The sequence below is a fragment of the Aulonocara stuartgranti genome (genome assembly GCF_965226115.1).
Source record: "Aulonocara stuartgranti genome assembly, chromosome: 13".
NCBI classification, from domain to species: domain Eukaryota; kingdom Metazoa; phylum Chordata; class Actinopteri; order Cichliformes; family Cichlidae; genus Aulonocara; species Aulonocara stuartgranti.
In genome coordinates, this window is record NC_138949.1 from 22,053,986 (window position 1) to 22,073,920 (window position 19,935).

Here is a 19,935-nt window from a genome sequence, read left to right on the forward strand (position 1 = left end):
TCTGAAAGAGCGGGTAAGGGATTTGGGAATGGAATCAAAATCACTGGCATTACCATGATCACGATACTCATCACCATCACCAGATACGCTCGTATCTGGTTCACATGACGTCACAGTTGGATGTGGAATTAAACAGGCTTTATTTAGGTGTAATCCCTCATAGCAATCGGCAGAGCAAGTAAAATGTCCCGGAGAAGGGACAGCTAAACCCTATTGGATTAGTACAAGCCCCTGCCCATCCCAACCTATAACCCAACCTATCCACTTCTTTCCCCCCCCCCCTTTTTTTTTTTTTTTTTTGGATGAATGTTTGCTGGCTAGCTCAAGCATGCACTCTGTTTCTGTGTCTTCTACCTCTGCAGTGTTTGTGTGGTTTGGTGTGATGTGGATATGTTTGTGTGTGGTGTCCTCTTTCCTCATGCGCAACAAGCCAGCATGGCCAGAGATTAATTATTCAAGGGCTGCCAGCAAAGGGGGAAGTCACCTGATAGCACGGACTTACAATATTACAAACAGATATCAGGTGAAACGCTAGACTTTGCTTCATCTTCATCCTTTCTCACTCCGTTCAATTTTTTTGTTGCTGCTGCACATGAAGACCTGAAAGAGAACTTTCTCTCTCTCACACACACTGCCTGTTGGGAGCTCTTTATTTTTTCTATTTCTGTGTTTTTTTCTTTCCTCTGTTAACAGATTTTCAGCTTTTTTCTTTTTCGCCAATGCTTGTCCCTAACAAAGTGAGCCTCGGACGCTCCCACAGTTGGGACACGTTAGGGGGGAATGAGGGTCAGTGGGAAAGACCTGACAGCGTGTACGAACAGCAGGCAAGAGTAACAGGCCGGCGGAGCTCTTTGTCATACGGAGAGGGAGGAGGGTGGTATGAGCCACCACCTGGGGTGCGTCTTCCTGACCTCGATTTGAAACGCGACCCGTATTCCTACCAAGATTCCCTTTACGGACAGGTTTACGCCGAGAGACACGACCCACGGGGGCTTAGGAAGGGCTCTGTGCCAGATCTAAACCACTACGAACGAGTGCCCATGGCTCATCGAGGATCCATTCCACACCAGGACTACTACTCCCATGACCCAGCCATGACTCCTCGGCCACCGGAGGCCTTTTACCGATCTGAGCATCAGCCTCCGCTGCCTCATCCTCTCAGCAGGTCGGGCTCACATTTAGGAATGACACCTGGGGCTCGTACTGCGTGGGATCAAGGTCAGGTAGTGCGGGCTGGATCTCAAGGGCCCCCATCACCTTTACCTCCTCCCCCTCCTCCAAGCACTCATGAATTGAATAGGGCATATAGGGAACCTGGTGCTATAACTTCTGCTAAGATATCCCCTCGAGACCCCCCTCCTGCTCACTATGGAATGGAGCAGCCGTCTCCTCGGTATGCCAGTGAGCCTCCGCCTCTGACAAGTCAGTCCGTTTATACTGATGCTAATGGCCGCCCTCTGGATCCGCAGCAGCAGGCTGCCACCTGTCTAGTGGTAGATCCAGCCAGTCAAAGCATGATTATGAGGCAAGAGACAGCCTCACCGTTAACCATCCAGCAACAGCATCAATTACAGCATCAGCAACAAATACAGCAGCAACAGTTACAACAGCAGCAACAAATACAACAGCAACAGTTACAACAGCATCAACAAATACAACAGCAGCAGTTCCAACAGCAACAACTTCAGCAGCAGCAGTTACAGCAGCAACAACTACAACAGCAACAAATACAACAACAGCAAATTCAGCAACAGCATCTTCAGCAAGAACAGTTGCAGCAACACCATCTGCAACAGCAACAACCTCAACCTCTGCCACCTCCGCCTACCATGCCGGTCACTGACCCTAACCTTTCTATGGCTGCACCACTTCCTGCTCCACCTACTCCAGTCCATACTGCAGCAATTGCCCCTGCTGCACCTCCACCTCTGCAAGTGGTTCCAACTCCAGCCCCTCCTCCCCCAGCTACTCCACTCCCTGCCCCTCTTCCCGCTCCTCCACCAACCGCCCCACAGACTCCTTTGCCGGTGGATCCCAAGAAGTCGGTCGATCCAGAGTTTCTTTCTCTGTTGCGAAACGAGGGCCTCTCAGAGAGCACCATCTCCTCACTTATCCAGCAGGGGTTTGACTCCACTAGCATGCTGGCTGTCATGGAGGAGAATGATGTCCGCACAGTTGCCCCAAACCTCGGTCAGGCTCGTGTGCTGTCTCGCCTGGTCCACCATTACAAGCGCCCAATAGAAGCTACACCAGCCCCCTCCCAACCTCAAACGCCCATGCGAGGTCGCTCTAATAGCTTTAGCCATCGCGCAGACATCTATCAACCACACCACCACCATCATCATCCACCACATACCCCACAACCTTTAGCAGTAGATCCCCAACTAATGCCCCCACCAACACCTGGGGCCATGCAAACTATCTCTCCGCGGATGGGAGAAGTAATCGGTAGAAGGCCCAGCAGTGCTCCCTCGCAGCAGTTACTGGAGGCCTCTGGAGGATACCCAGGCCAACCCCCTCGTTCACCAGGGCCATACGCTGGAGCCCTCATGCCTGTCCAGTCAAGACCCATGTCAGCCTACTCTTCTGGGATGCCAGGGGTGCCTATGCCAGGTATGCAGATAATGCCTCACCAGATGACTGGGTCAATGCCTGCCATTGCGGGGTCCATTCACTCGATGCCAGGTATGCCACAGCAGATGCCTATATCCATGCCTGCTTTACCACAGCCACCGCAACAGGTACCAAAAGCATACTCTACCAACTACACAGTGCCCATAGAGCTGATGAAGAGGGACAGGAACTTAGTGCCATTGTCACCCATGCACAGCCCTCACCCTAGTCCTCAGCTGATCCGAAAGGGTGGGGGACCAGGATCAGACAATGCTCTCGTTCCCGTGGGAGCACCCGTTCAAGGCCAAGGTGCCCTGGCTGCTAACCAGAAGCTAAGTCGACGCACGGGTCCACCAGTCATCGTGTCGACTATGGCATCTCCAGATACAAGTAAATCCTATTTTTTTCTCCTTTTAGATTTATCTGGTATTTGTCTGTTTTCATGATAGATGTGCTCTTGGCTGTTTCACATGTTTTCAATAGATATGGCTGTTTACTTGTGACAGAGCTCTTCATTTTGTGTGTGATTTATGTAAGATACCAGTTCCCATTCCTCTCATTGCTTTCAGGAGCAGCACAAAGCAGTGCTGCTGCTTTGTTAGAAATCATATCAACTTTTAAATATTACTTTGACATTTCTAAGAGCCATTCAGCAGTTGTTTCTTTAAAAAAATAAATAAAAGGAGAAGACACTGTAAATCTATTTTCATCCTTTGTCGTGATGAATCATGAGTAAGTGAATACCAGATAAGCCTTCGCTTTATACCAGCATACTTTGCTTTATACCAGCATTCAGACTAGGGGTATGTGAAATCTATTTAGCTCAGCATGGATACTGGTATGCTATGCATGATTCTTGACCTTAAAAAAATCCAAACACAGTTTGAATGTTAATGGAAGACTTTTTGAATCGTTTTATCTTTCTGGTCTGTGCTGTCATTTGTTTCCTCTCCTGTCTTGGCACTAATTACATCAACAGTAGATAAATGATGTGTCTTTTCTTGCTGCCCTTGTCTATTTTTTATAAAGCTGCTGTCCAGATTTTGAATTATTACCATAAAAGGATAACTTTTTGCTTTAAGCATTCTTGTAATCTACCCCACGTCCTAAGCCGATACTTACATCTCACTTTCTCGTCTGCTTATCTCTGCGAGAGCCTGATTTGTCAGAATTCCTGTTACTTTCTCTGAAGACCTTTTGTCATTTCACTAATCTCATGCAGTTCCTTTGTCAGAATGAGATATCGCCCATTAAATACAACACGAATGGCATTGACGAGGCGCAATATAGAGGATTTGGGAGGAACAGCTGTCAGCAGCCTTTCTGATATGTTTTAAAATTTAACAACTGTGCACGGTCTTCATGTTACAGTCTGTCAGTCACCGCATTCATGTGTGAACAGTTCACATTAGGATTTCTTTGACTAGAGAAGTCAGATGTTGTGTGCAATTATTGTGTGGGAACAGGAGGTAGCTTGTGTGTGCATCTGTGTGCAGTATGTGGGATTGAGTTTGCCACCGACTCCTTCTGCAGATATGCTTTTTTCAAAATAATTTAGCTCTTATCTGCTGTATCAAATGGTAACTATTTGGCGCAAAAGCAAAATCAACAGGCCATTTAAGAAAAAAAAAGAATTTGTTCTGCCACAACTGTATAGGATTCAAGATGTTGCATAATGGTGATTGCAGCATTAGTTGTGTAGCTCTTCAGCTGGGGTGTCATTGTAACTGCAGCTGTTTTTGATCACATCCTCTTTTTCTGTGCCTTGCACCGTCTCCCCATGGCCCCTGAGCCCTTGTTGCAGTAAACACAGATATCTTCCCTCATTGTGATAATAAGGATGCATCACGGTAGCCTCGAAAAGCTTTATAGCCACTCGGGCCACACAGCATTCCTTCAGGCCCTTCTGCCTGCCAAGGTGTACCGCCAACCTGCGTAGAATAGCAATTAGCCTTACCTTGTTCCTCATGAACAGATCTGCTAATTCATTTTATTTCTGAGACTCCTCTTTGTTTCTGTTTTTTTAGTGTTTATTTAATGGGTTGTGTCCCAAATTCACTTTTCAATTCCGGATTAAATAAAATGCATTCAGTCAATTCATCCTCATTGTGTAGTCGGTCAGATTTATTTGGATATCAGATTAAAGCTTTAAATCAGCACAAGAGTGGCTACCTAAATTATATTTAAATCCCATGGCCTGATAGAAGTTGATTTTATAGGCTGGGCAATAAAGGCCGATTTCTCCATCAGCACCAGCTCACCCGAGGCTGACTAGCAGCATCACTGGTCAGATAAAATCGAATTACACTGCTGATGGCCGATGTGTGATTGTGTCATTCTCTCTTTGCAGGTTCTGATGAGTACAGGGAGTGAGGCTTAATCCTTCCTTTGCTGCAGTAATCCATAGATAGTCCCATTTTGCTCAGACCAGCCTTCTGGCTTTCCGTGAGACCTTCTGTACATAGATAGTGGATTGAAATAGACTTAAAATGTACAGGACAGGCTGGATACACATTATTGAACGGAGACAGCTTTGTTGTCCTCTTGTGTGTGTGTGTTTTGTTCCTTTGTTTTCTTTTGTTTTTAAGCCCAAAAGAGCAGACATTAAAAGAACCCCACTGCTCGATAGTCAAAATATGCTTTGGAAACAGATTTCTTCATGTCTGCGTCATACACATATATCACATTGTTAGTACACACACAGTCAGCAGAGTAGACCTCATTTGCATGTGGCTGACATTTGTTGCTTTGGTAATTTCATCTGTTAATGGACACGTCCGCAAAAGCTGCTCTGAAAGCATGTTCCTAAATTGTACGTTGCTAGGCAACATGGGTTTTGGTGGTAATCGTAGGCAGATTTGCTTTTGGTTAAAGGGTCGCTCCATTGTCATAAAACACTGCAAATTTACTCCATCCGTTTTTTTCCTTATACAAAAAGGCAGGCTGAGCTAATGCATTTAGAAAAAAAAATGCAAAAAAATCATCCACTTATTTTGGGATGGCTAAGTAGTTATTTGGAGGTTTTGGTTACTTTTTTCCAAAAAAGATAACATAATTCAGACTTAGCAATATAGTATGTTTCAGCCTGTCAGGTAAAATGTTGCAATGTTGTTTTATCAGGTAACACTATTAGTCTTAATAGCAGCATTAACTCCAGGCAGGTGAGGTGTTTCTGGTTTTTCCAACCAAGAGAATTCGTGAAGGTAGACTCGGGACACACTAGAGAGATGAGGTCTCACAAGTGGCTCGATATCACCCCTGAAGAGCCGAAAATGGTTGCTGGGGAGATAGAGGTCTGTCCCTACAACCTGAATCTGGACAAGTAATAGAAAATGGATAGATGGCAGCAATAATGCTTCTCTAACATTTTTTGTTGAATAAGTTATGAGATTGTAAATTGGATATTCTGAATACCTCAAATAATTCATTAGCAATATGTTGCATCCAGAAGCAGAAAGAATTTCCCTTTGAATTAATAGCCCATGTGTAAATGCAGATGGCATGGCCCCACCAACCTCACTATATGATGCTTTATGGAATACCCTAGAGCAGGGCTAACTAGGACACCCCCACCCCCAAACTGGCATAAACACAATATAAGCTACTCTAGGACTCTACCTTCTTTACTTCCACCCCTGCTGAGGGCGTTGACCCCCTCATCACGGACTTTGGCCAGGTGACTCAGTGCCAGTTCACGTCAGCTTTGCTTTGCTCTGCAATGCATGACTGACACACTAGCCGCAATTTTCTTGCTTGCTTAGGCCTGGCACGATGGTGGGGGAGGGTTGTGGCATGTTCGTTCTGGAGATAGCAGATTATGTATTAACGGGGTCCAGGTCAAAGCTACGGACAGTTGTTAAACTGACTGAGGGATTAAGTAAAAGGGAGAGAGAGCGATGGAGAGAAAGTGACATAGTTCTGCTTCTGATAGATGATGACTTCAAGCTGCACGGTGGGGTGGGGAAACGGGGCGTTGACAGCTGTCAGTCAACCTTAAACTCTCCATAGAGATGAGGTTGGCTGTCAATCTTTCATCTGGCTTTTGAAGGTCACATATTGGCCTAAATCTGGGTGGCAGTCAAAGGTTGTTTTGTTTGGTTGGTTGGTTTTTTCTGGCTAGCCACCATGTTCCTTGCTCACAATTTTTTTTTTTTACCCACCAAATAAATGCCATGCATCCATACATGCATAGTGGAGAGGTTGCCAGTCTAGCATAGGACTCTAAAAAGTGCTTAAGAACGTTTTTAAAAAAGGATTAAACAATTCAGTTTAATTCACTTGTATTTATATGGCAACAAATCACAACAACAGTCACCTTAAGGCACATTATGTTTTAAGGTAAAGACCCCACAGTGATACAGTGAAAACTCCAACAGTCAGAAGACCCCCAATGAGCAAGCAATTGGCGACAGTGAGAAGGAAAAACTCCCTTTTAACAGGAAGAAACGTACAACAGAATGAGGCTCAGAGGGGACAGCCATCTGCATACATGAACCACATTATTATCATTATTATGTAAGGCTAAATCATTCACTACTTTAAACCACCACTTTATTTGCATCAGAGTGAGGAAGGAAGTTGATTTAAGGGACTTTGAATGCAGCATGGTTGTTAGTGCTAGACAGGCTGCGCTGAGTATTTCAGAAACTGCTGATCTACTGGGATTTTTCCCCCAGAATCATCTCTAGGGTTTACAGAAGATGGTCAGAAAAGCCAGTGAGCATCAATTCTCTGGGAGAAAATGCCTTATTGAAGGTGACATTACTTCAATCTCATAGAAAGGCGACAGTAACTCAAATAACCACTCGTTACAACCAAGATATGCAGAAAAGCATGTCTGAACACAGCACATCAAACCTTGAAGCTAGGGCTGGGCGATATGACCCAAAATTCATATCTCGATATTTTTTAGCTGGATGGCGATATAAGATATATATCTCGATTTTTTTTTTAAGCCATAAAGTAAGAACAAAAAGAGAGTTCTTAGTCAAAGCTGTGTCCCAGATGTCACACAGGCACTTTTATTAACATACAGCACAGATGTACATAAAAAATTACTCAAAATTAAATTATGAGCATTCATTAAATAATAATGCTCCATAAATAAAAGAAAACAAGGTTGTTTTTGTGCTAAACAAAGAGCTCACAATTGTGCAGTCAAAATGTAAACTAAAAGACGCTGAGCGTAATAACAAAGACAGACAGATTTCACAGCTGCTCTGTTCCCAAGTTTTACTGTGTGACTGATAGCCTGGAGTTTGAAATCCGCTTCATAACCACGTCTCTTACAGGTGCCATTTATGGTCCTTATACACACACAATACGGTAATATTACGTTGATGCACAGTACGTATCACTCCGCGAAGCTCCTCGGTAGCCGTAATGCGCCGACAATCTATCAAGCGGTGCAGCTCCGTAGCTTACCAAAGTCGTACTCAAACATTTTTGACAGATTGCTGAGCGCCGTGTACCACATAAAATCGGTTCGCGGCCATCAAGCACAACCAGAATTCATACATAAGGCGCGCTGTCAACTTTTGAGAGAATGAAAGGATTTTAGGGTTAGCGCTGTTAGCTCGTTAGCATGTTTAGCTCGTTAGCACGTTGACGCCGTCCAGCCCCATGCATGGGGCGATGCGCAGTAACTCGTTAACGGAGATTTGCCGTGTCCGTCTTGTCGCTGCCTGCACGTGAAGCGATGGGGGAGGAGGGGGAGTTGTCTTCAGTGAAGGCGAGGCGGAGTAACGTTGCGTAGAGACAAAAGTGGACGAAAGAGAGGCAAACTTGCGGCTCCACAACTATAATTATAACGTAACATAGACTATATCGATATAAAGGATATTGTCACATCTTATATCTCGTATAAAAATATATCGATATGTTTTAAAAACTCGATATATCGCCCAGCTCTACTTGAAGCTAAGGAGTACAGAAGCAGTAAACCACACCGAGTATCACTCCTGTTCTTAGTTGACAGGAGTGAAAGGAGGCTACAGGTCATATTGGCTTGTGAAAGTTTGACAATAGAGGAAAAATTCTGCCTTATCCGATGAGTCTTGATTGTTCCTGCAACATTCGGACGGTAAAGTTAGAATTTGGCTTAAACAAAATGAAAGCAAGGTTCCATCCTGCCTTGTATCAGGAGTTCAGGCTGTTGCTGGTGATGCAATGGTGTGAGAGATACTGTAAATTGATAGGCTTCTTTGCATACAAAGTAAGTAGAGGCATCACCTGTGATCCTCAATTGTTTTGTTAAGAAGAATCAAATTACTAATTGTAGGACAGTTTGGGATGAATACAGTTGCTATGCTGTTGGATCTTGTCTTATTGGATCTTATCTCTTATTTATACCCCTTACTGGACCCTACGCCACAGCAGCCAAGACTACCGGGAGTGATAGTACAGTGTGCAATGTTATTAAAAACTGAAGTGCTTGATAAAAATGCATTGGATTGCACAGCTGTTCCCAGTTAAGTTCTTTGTGAGTGTATGTAAGATGTGTTTATGAGAGATTGTGTAAATGGACATTTGCAGATGGTATTGGTGGCATCTGTTAAGGCACGGTGCTCAGTCTCTCAGTCTCTCTCTCCCCTCCAGATGTTCCCGTTATCAGGCACTGACTCTGTTGGGATTACATCTATACGAATATTGAGTAGTCATTTTCCGTTCATGTTTTCCCCTCTTTTTGTCTTAAATTAACATTAAATTGTTTCCAGTGTTTCTTTGTCGTTCCCTCTTGTCTCATACTTGCCTCTTGGTCTTTCTTAGGGAAAAGAGAAAGAGGTAATGGGAGAAATATGTTTCAAACGTAATAGCTCAGCACATTCATTCTTGACTGTGGTTGTGGGTTGTAGAGCCTAGCTGCAAGAAAATGTGGGAAATGAGTAATCTGAAGATGTGAGGTGACTGAACCCAAGCAAAGACAGAAGAACAGATTGAGGAAGAAAGACCAAAGATCGCAGTTCAGCGCAGAGAAGGATGCTATAGATTAGATTAGAAATGGTTGAGGAATACAAATGGGTAGATTATTTTAAACTCTGTTGTGCCATTACGAAGCAAGCGAGTGAGGGAGTGCAGGGTGAGGACACTGCCAATCCATGCAGAGCTCTGTTCCCAGATCCAAAGAAGCTGATGTCATACTTGTAAATAATGTGGAAAATGGAGAGTGAAATGATAATGTGACTTTTTTTTCCCTGTGGCCTGGGGATTCAAGCTATGCAACAATTTGCTCAAAAACATGTCATCAGCAAAATGTGAATTCAAGCATTTAAAGATAAAAAGTGAAAACTTTTATACACGAGAAGCTAAAACCAGTAAATGATAAATGATTTTCTGTTTATTGACTGATGGCTCGACTGACTTATTTCAAGAACAGTTTTATTAATCTTCCCCTGGATTTGTATAAGTGTTATTTAACATGTCGTAAAAGCCTCTGAGAGTGGATAACACTTGCCAGGTGTCTGTTAATTTACAAATGTTGCAGTGATGGTACCAAGGTGGCCTTTAAAGAGAAAGTCTGACCTTTCTGGCTAAATTGCTCTGTTATTTCAGAGAGATACGAAGTGATTAACAGCAAAGAGAAGACAGGCAGTCGAGGTCAAATCCTCAAACAGTTGTAGCTCAAAGGTAGAAGAAAAAAGAAAGCAATAAATTCATTCATTTATTTATTCATTTTCAGGCACAACAAATACCTATATTGAACATAAAATACACAAAACAAAAAACAAAACTTGCCTGAAAAAGGAGTGGGACGAAATTGAGAAGCTGAAAGCTTATGTTTACTTTCCTCATCAAAAAAAGACCTTTTCTCCTCTCACTTCCTTCCCTTCGTTTTCTTTCCTACCACCTCCTGTCTAATTTCTTCTTGTTTTTTCTCTCTTTTCTTTTCCTCAGTGACCAGAGAGTCACTCTGAATTATTCATTTTGAGAAAATTAAATCTTCATGTGTTTTGAGGCGAACAACGAATAAGCTGAACGTGAATATGCGCAAAACTTGACACTCTGCTCGGCAGTGTTTTACCAGAAGCCAACGGGTTGGATATGTTTAGAGGTGCAGATGAATTTCATTTGCACCCAAGGAAAATATTGTACAATTCTCAGTAGGTATGTCAGCCGTGTTAAGGATCACGGGAGGGGGGCTGTAAATAGGATTTGTGTTTCACAGTGTTTTTAGTCTCGCGCGAGGATTTGCGTTTGTGCGTACCTGTGTTTTCATGCATATGAACAGCCGTCATTGGATTTTCCAATCCTGAATTTCTATTATGTTTTTAAAAATTATTTAAAAGAGAGATTACTGATAAATGAGTCAGCGTCTTACATCGAAATCAGATATGTGATTCCTGTCTGCACTCTACTTGTCCAAATTTGCAGCCGGGATTAGGGATGGGTATTGATAAGCCTTTAACGATTCCGATTCCATTTTCGATTCTGTTTAACGATTCGATTCCTTATCGATTCTCTTATCGATTCTTTTTTTTTAAAAAGGAGAACACTAAAGTCAATTAGCTTAGAACTGTGTTTTATATCTTCTCTTTGAACAAGATAGAAATTTAGGAGTAACATGGCCTTACAAACCCAACAGTGAGATCTTAAGAGATCCACAGCCTACGGCTCTTCAATGGGGTGTCACAGGGTCCCCAGGAAAAAAAATGTATATGTAAAATAATAAAATAAATATTCTCCTGTAGCAATAACAAAGTTTAACATAAATTATTCTGTAGCAATTACACAAGAATATCCAGTAATGTCCCTGCCTACAATTAAACACATTCACTTACCAAAGTGAAATCGGGGTCATCTGCTGTGGCAAATGGGTGCAAGCCTTTGACCACAAACTTAGACACTGCTCGGTGACATTCGTCTATCCTGGCCTGAAAGGAGACGCTACCGGTAGACTGCAGCGAGAACTGCCAGCATCTGAGCCAGCCAGACTCTGTCTCTCTCATCATGGTTATCTAAATGCAACGCACAGTAATAGCAGGTTTTGTAATAAGGTAAATCGCGCTAACATAATGTGCAATGCTAATTGATTAGTTACCTGCAGTATTAACGGGAGAGGACGTGGAAACGCTACCGCTGCTGCTGGGTTGAGCTTCGCTAGTCCGGAGCGGATCAAAAACACGACATTCGTTGAACGCAATCGCGTGTTTTTTGAGCAAATGCTTTTGCATGTTCGTAGTGTTTCCTCCCTTTGATGAAATCTCTACTTTGCAAGTATTGCACGTTGCCCTGTTGTCATCCTTTCTCATAAAGTGTAACCAAACTTTTGAGCGTTTGTGCCGCTCAGGCGCCGTGTTTCCTACTGGGTAAAAGACGCTACTCAACGTGATGACGTCATTCGGGGCGACTGGAATCGATAAGGGAATCGTTTATAAAAGTGGCAAACGATTCCAAGGAATTGAAACAGTGGGAACCGGTTCTCAACAAGAACCGGTTTTCGATACCCATCCCTAGCCGGGATGAGGGCTGAAAAAAGTGATGCCTTCCCCCCATTCATCGTGATCACAAACACACACACACACATAGACCCACTCAGTCTCTCACATCTTCTTAACATCTCATCCTCTTTCTAGTGAAGCCAGTTGGCTCAAGTCACCGAGAAAGAGAAAGGTGGATGAAGAGATGATGGCGAGTCAGAGAGCTGGAGGGATGCGCAGAAGGAGAGTGGATGGGAACAAGAATTTATGTGGTGAAATTCAGCATCTGTTGTCCACCTGCAGCTGTGCCATGTCTTTTTCTCCCTTTTCTCTTCTTACTCGTCCCCCCGGAATGCCGTTTGTGCTTCAGTCATTTGGCAGCAGCACGACATGCAGATCACAGGAGGCAGATGGGATGGCGAATTTTAGAGGTCAAATTATACAGTAGGCTCTCTTAGTCAGGCACTCTCTTTTCATGAATGAGACTTTTTTACTCCAGGCCTGGTTTGCGGGCTCTGGTTACATGTTGTAACCAAACCTCCTCAATGAAGTCCTTTAAACTCACCACACTTCGGTTGGGCTTACACTAAACACATCACAATGTGAGCGCCAGTGTTACTATACACGTGGTATACTTTGTTCTTTATTTAATCAGAAGTGTTCAGTGTTTGCTAACATTTGCTTTTTTTTAACTTTGCAATATAGTGACAGTCCAAAAAGTATGCTGCGTTCCCATTGTTTCAATAAAAGATTGTCAAGGTTGTTTCTTTGGCTTCTTTCTTTGATTAACTAAAAGAAATAATCAGTTTACCGTTTCAACAAATTCACACAGTTCATTCATGTCATCCACTCTCATCTTTCATGCTGAGCCACACTGTGTGCTTTACATTGATGGCAGCATGTGTCCTTGGTTTATTGACTAAAACTAGCTTCTTCTTTTTTTTTAACCCTGCTCCAATATTTAAAGATTTAAAAAAAGTAAGAATTTATTCACTTCAAGACATTTACACAAAAACGTATATGGAAGACATTTTCACAGCTGAAATAGGATCATAATAAATAAAACATTGTAAGTCCACCATCAACTCCAAGAAATATTTTGTTTATCGTTGCTTATCTTAGATGTTTGGCCTTCGGTGTGCAGAATGATGCAAAATTTGACATTCGTTTTGGGCAGCTGGAGGCGGTCGGCTCTGGAGCTGTAGCAGGTCGTCCACCAATCAGAAGGTCATCGTTTTGACCTCCCGGCTTCTCCGGTACAGGTTTCAAAATGTTCTACTGCAAGATGCTGAAACCACCTAAAAAATAAATCTGCCCCGATGTATGCGTGTGTGTCAGTGGGCGATTGTGGGTTGGAATGTAAAACACTTTGAGTGGTTGATAAGGAAAGAAAGAGAGCAGTAGAAATCCTGTAAATTCACCATTTTTACAACAAGCTAGTTGGCATCTTACAACAAATATGAAACACATTTGTGTGTGTTAATTTTTCCAAATTAAAAATAAAACACTCTTGTTGCATATTTGGAGATCATAAATATATGAGCAGCCTGAATAGATATTATTATGTCAGGTCCTTAACCTCTTAAGCCCCAAGCCTAACTGATCTCCTGCCTTTTGCCCCCGTATCAGGGTGCGTTGGGGCTTAAGAGGTTAAACTTGTCTCAGGAGCTTCTTTAAACTTGAATTTAGAAACCTAAAGGTTAAATCTACCTTAACCTATGAAACAGGGGTGTCAGTCTCATTTTGCATCATGGGCCACACACGACCCAATTAGGTGTTTAGTGGACTGGATCAGTGAACATAGCCAGTGTAAAGAAGTTTAACTACACATCTAATCATTGACATGTCTTAAGAAAGAGAAGTGTAATTTCAAATATAAATCCTTGCTAATAGAGATGGCTCTTTGGGGTTAAACCTCATGAAATAAATGTGAAAAATACTGAAAATGAACTCATTAGGAGAACTTTGTCCCATAAGTATAAAACATAGAACTCTAAGTTCTTTAATGCGTGATACATGTATTTATTTTACTGCAAAAAACAAAACCCAACTTTTTGTAAATAATGAAACACATGGACTTTTCTGTTATTTGATGCATTACTAACAATAAAAACATCTGTTTCTGTCATTTTATCTGCCACTTACTTACCTTGATGATTTTGTAATTTAGAAGGCTGTAAAACTGACAGAAATACAGTAAAAAAAAAAAGTCCAAATCTTCTTCTTTAAAACCAACCAGTAGGCTGAATTAGACCCTTTGCCTTGCTCAGTTCTTGCCCCTAGACTGTATGCTTGACTGTATGACACCCCAGCTATAAAGCATTAATGCACATCATTCATATCTTTAATTATCTGTACTACTTTTGAACAATTTAGAAAAAAGAAATAATTCTATAAATCTAAATTTTTAGCTATTATCTGAACTTTAGAAATTGAAAAAAAAAACAACTTGAAATTAGTTATTAAGTCAAAATTTTAAGATAATAACCTGAAATTTTTGACTCGTGTATGGCAAAAAATAATATTTTGTATCAGAAATGAGCTGACATCTTAATAACTGGATTTCGGGTTCTGAAAAGCAGTGTTGTGGTACAAATAATGACCCAGAAACTCAGACAGACTTGTTAACCTTTACTATCAGAGTCCTTTTTTAGAAACGGCGTCTCGGTATTTAGCCATCCTCTCAGACTGGTGTCGTAGTAAACATCCTAATCTGTTACTCTTCAAATCCCGGGATCCGTTAGACTCCAGGAAGGATTACCGTAACTTTAAAACTTTAATTGTAGGGATCTGCTGTACTTGCATTTGGAGGAGCTCTAAAGAGCTCAGTAGCAGGTGAGTGTCAGTGTGTGTGAGAAAGAGAGAGAGAGAGAGTCTACAAACTTTTAGATATTGGGAATTAATTTCGCAACTGCTGGATTTTCTATTAAATCAGAAATGTGCATGCATATGATAGCACCCCCATGTGAAGGCTCCGACCACGTTTTGTCCTTGTATGCAACCAAAATCTACATCTTACATCTTTGTGCAATCTTGCAACTGACAAACATCCTGGTGTTTAAGCCTTGAAATTTCATCCAAGGGGTTATAAAGTGAAAAACATATCTAATCATGTCCATTTCAAACAGTGAGAAGAGAGGGTGGCGGAAGAGAAAAATGCAGCTGAGATTGTGAAGATGAGTTTGTGAACAAGGGGGAATGAAACTGAGAAAGGGTTGGGCGGAGGGCTAGTTGGTGGTGGTGGTGGTGGGGGAGAGCTGGCACTCTTAAAGGACCATGAAGGCCAGATCACAAATAATAAAACAGAAAGGGAGGGAGGGAGGAAAGGCTGAAAGGAGGGAGGGGAGGGAAAAAAGAGCGAAAGGAAAATATGTTGAGCGGAGGGGAAGGTCGGAGAGAATGAAAGAGGGAGTCATACGTGTGCCAGGAGCGCTGCACCTCTCCCCGTGACTGGTGCTCTTCAAGGATTTTTTTTCTCCCCTCTCCTTCGACTCTTTTATTTCCCCCCTCTTTCATTTTGAAATTCTTCTGCATAGCCGTGACACCGGATTGTTTTCTCTTTTTTTTCTCTCTCTCTCTTTTTTTCACATTTTTCTCCCCCCACGCCTTCCTCTCTCTCTCTCTGTCTCTCTTACTCTCTCTCTCCCTGGCTCTCTCTCCGTCTTTCTGTGACTTGCAACAAAAGGCTGACGGAGTGAGCCTGACGTCTGAATGAATAGCCCAAACCTGCTGTGAAGGGAGAGCAGAGGAAGACGGAGCAGGGAAGAGGAGGCTGAGGAGGAAAGATACGACTGATCTGGCTGAAGAGGCGGAAAGAGGAGAGCGCTAGAGAAGTGCTGATTGCTGGCTGAAGACAAATAGAGATCCCGATTTTTTTTTCCCCTCCTCCTCTCTGGAGATTAAAGGAGTTGAAAGCAGTGCCTTAACTGCACGGGTGGGGGGAGTGACGATCGTAGTTCTCGCTCTCCTGTCCTCCCCCTCACCCACTGCCCTCCTGTGCCACCATACGTTTTGGTTGGGTTTTCTTTTTCCTCCCCTTAAGAGTACAAGTCGTCTGAGAAATTGAAATGGAACTTCTGGGGGTGAGGTGACGAAGGAGGACAGATTTGGAAACAAGCAGAGGGGAGAGCAAGAGAAGACAGCATAGGAAGACAGAGAGGGAGGAGGGAGGCTGGAGTAGGAGGCAGAGAGGAGAGGAGAGGATAACCCCAGGGCATACTGTGTGAGAATACACCAACGCCCACTTCTTCTTCTTCTTCTTTTTCTTTTTTATTTTCTGCCCCTCATCAGTACGTTTCCTCTGCCATGTGCAGCACCTGATTTGAAGAATGTGGAGACATTTCCCAGGCAAGGAGCATGTTTCACATTGTCTTATGCATACGTGTGCGTTCGTACACTCATCAAGGATAATAATAAAAAGCTGTGGAGTGTGTGTGTTTGTGTGGGTGACTGTGAGGGGTGTGGGTGTGTGGATTGGGAGTGGGGGGAGGCTGGATTTGGCTTTAAGGCTAATGAGCCTCTTATGTTTTTGCAATGAAGTGTGTCATGAAAACAGTGTGTGTGCGTGGACGAGGGCAAGCACCCATGTGAGTGCGTTCAGTGCTTCCTTGGTTTGAAACCACAGAGGTCTCTACACAGCAGCAAGAGGACGGCGAGCTTGGATGAGTTGTCATTTCTGGGGTCAAAGGTCACAGGAGAATGAGCGTGTGATTAGCTGCGCGTAAAGGTTAATGGTCTGCTGTGCGATTGTGGCCTGTAACACATTTTTTGTATTGCCAAGTCTAATAATTTATTTCTACTTGAGAATACAGGCGCAATCGGTGCTAGCATGGAAATTGCATTTTTGGAATAAACTTGATCTGTAACCGTTTATGATTTTAATAACTGGTTGCAATTATTGCAAAAAAGGGTATTTTGTTTGATTTGTTTACTGTAAACAAAAAGCAGAGCTGCATCTTTTCACAGTAGTAAATGAAACCTTTAGTTTTCACTGGGACCCTGCAAAATTCAAACAAGTTCCATTTATGATGCTGCAAGGACATAGCTGATTGATTTTGTATCTGTGCTTTTTGTGAATGATAGCAAAGCTGAGATGTTATATCCACCGCCCCCCACCCCTCGTGTGTGTGTGTGTGCGTGCGCACGTGCGCTCCTGACCTGGATGCGCTCTTTTCGATGTGTGCGTGTGAAGTAAAGCCGGAGTGCACTGTCTGCTGTTTATCAGCTCTGACAGCTGCTTTTGTCTCCAAACGCCGATTGTTTGTAGTCCACGCTAGCGGCGCACAAAGGGCAGCATTTAAAGAGGATGGATGCCTGTCTTCATCCTCACTTTGCATTGTGGTCAGTTTTTACCACAGACGGCACCTGTGATATCTTTATGCGAGCGTACGCTTCTCTCTCTCACACACACACATTCATTTCGTCCTGTTCTTCTATCCCCGTCACTCCCTCACCCATCTGGCAGAGCATTTTTGGTGGTGATAACTTTGGAGGTGGGGGGGGGTGTGAGTGGGGAGGGGTGCAGGCAGGCAGAGGGGAGGACAAACAATGTCTTTGTGTGTCCACATAGTGGAACAAGAGACAGGCTAGGGTGGCGGCAGCGTAGCTGGTCCGGTGGGGGCCTTGAGAAAGCAAGTCTGCCAAAGAAAAGATTACACACACCCCCTCTTTTTCTACAGATGCCAAGGGATCGTAAACACACTCAAGAAAGCAGACACTCCCAAGAACACAGGCGCCGGGTTCTTGTTAACATGTATGCACAGTTGCAGACTGTGACATTGGTGGTTTAGATTTTGAGTAGCATGTGAACGAACGTGCACGAAAGCAATGAAAAAAGAAGTAGAGTAGATGGGGGCTGTCGCATTCAGAGGCGCAAATGCCCTTCGGTGTTTTATTTAACAAGATCTGCGACACCCGGGATAAACGCTGGTCATTAATGGCTATCATCTGTGGGTGTGTGCGAACTTAAGTGCGGCCAAACTCTGTGTTGATGTGTGTGCGTGTGCACAGGACTGAGCTGTGTTTGTATTCCCAATGTCTCCCTGGAAGAAAAATGCCGCAGATAAACATGATTGTGCCACTTCTGCTATACAGACCTCATTCACTGGGTTGCCAGGTATGGGTGGCATGCGAAGGGTTAAGATTTGATATCCCCTAATCAAGCTTTTCCTGTCTACCTGCTGCACTTGCCACAGCTTGCCCCCTCCTCCACCTCCTCCTCCCCTTCCTCTCACTCTTGGACTATCCCATCACTGAGGCCCCCCAGCTTTGGAGTTGCTAGGTAACCAGAACCAGCTGTTGGTCCTAAGCCCATTGAGCCCATTTTGGTCCTGCATCAACTGCAGAATAGTTTTCTCTGAAAGCTCGCTGTGAACTCAGCGACCGCCACTGTGTCCCTGACATCATCGTGCCATGGAAAATCTTCCTCACTTCCTTTTGTTTTTGCAGTCTTATTGTTCCGTTGATACGGGGGCCAGTGTTTGAGCGTCCGTGGCATGTGTCACACCGGCTCGATTAATTTAGCAGCATCTCACCACCTTTCACTTAAGGAAATGAGAAATGGAGCAAGTGAGGGCAAGAGGAAAGTGAAAAGAATGAGCGGCTGGGGTGGCAAGGGTTTAATAAAAGCAGTCACCTGTAATTGAGAGTCAGTTAAAATGACGTCAGGATATAAAAGAGTCTCTAAAGTGTTTCATTCCTCTGTTAGTGAGGACGCTAACTTGTCTCAGAAAGCCATTATGAGAGATTTGAGATGGCAGACTACACAGTGAAATTATTCACGAAATCACAATAGTGCAGGTAAGTTAATACGTCTCTGCAGTCCCAGAGTGGACCATTTGCACTTCAAAGTGTGTGACAACCTAAAAAAAACGGACACACACAAAAACAAGCCTCAAGTAAATCTGGAGGGTGGGGGTGGGGAGAGAGTGGATTAACTTCCAAATAAATTGGTCTTTGTAAACCAACCAAGTCATGTTGAAAACCAGAGCTCAAAATCTGTGAGAAAATAGAGCCAGAGGAGAAAAAGATAACTGATGTAGTGTGATGTTATTAAAAACCAATTTAAAGAACAGTTTCCAAATCCAGGGGGAGAGACACAGGTTTGAGGTTTATTTGAGCAAAGGTTTATTTTCTTTCATTGATTGTTTGCGCTCTATTTAGGAAATGATTCTTCTCCCTCTGAAAACTGTGACTCACAGCGTCTGGCAGTGTCTGAGCTGCTTTTCCAAGATCAGTCCTTCCAAATGAGAGAATTAGACACCAGATCGTATTCACTAAGGAGAGATATTTCTACGAGTCCTGCTTCCTTTTCTTTTGCTTCTATTTCTGTTGTCACAATCCAAAAAGGCTTTTTAGTTTGGAACATCTGTAATCCATTTGTGGTTGAGAGTTCGCGCTTGCCAGCTCTGCCAAAAGTTTTCATACTTCCTGACAAATCATCCAGTTTGTGATTAGCGTTGGCTTAGGATGATATCAACTTTAGGCCATTCAAGCATCCCACGAGGGATGTAGCAACACATGACCTCCACTGGATAAGCCTATCTGCTGTCACACTGAACATGGTTTAGATTTAGTTAGTCAAGCTGTTGGCTTTGTTTCTTTATTACTTGCTGGCTTATACACAATGCTGGCTGTTGTGCTTTGATAAATACTTTGTGCACAATAACAGGAAATTGGCACAAGCAATTAGCATTTTTATCCCTAAGACTACCAGCCAAAATATCTTGCAGCCTAATGTAAACCGTCTTCATTCGTGTTGTTTCTGCTGCTTGCAGAAGTTTATGTAACAGCAAGTAGGACTTGAATAATGGCTGTGGTGAATTTTTGCCCTGCTAAAGAAGGAGTCTGGTATTGGGTGGGACTCTGTTTGGACACGGAGAGAGTTCTGGCTTTGCTTTTGTGTTTC

The 19,935-nt window shown here is 43.2% G+C and overlaps 1 protein-coding gene across 4 annotated transcripts in view; it reads left to right on the forward strand.

Moving 5' to 3' along the window:
- Positions 1–19,935, forward strand: part of ctbp2a (C-terminal binding protein 2a) — an 86,981-nt gene that overhangs the window by 42,289 nt on the left and 24,757 nt on the right. Inside the window, exon 2 of one of the 4 annotated variants that reach the window (XM_082557346.1) lies at positions 694–3,003. The exons of 1 other annotated variant lie outside the window; for it this stretch is intronic. In XM_082557346.1, the coding sequence (XP_082413472.1) occupies positions 720–3,003 (2,284 nt within the window). In that variant the 5' untranslated portion in view covers positions 694–719. Of the gene's footprint in view, positions 1–22; positions 3,004–19,935 lie in introns of those variants that run through there. 2 more of the 4 variants (XM_082557348.1, XM_082557347.1) reach the window with 2 other exon arrangements.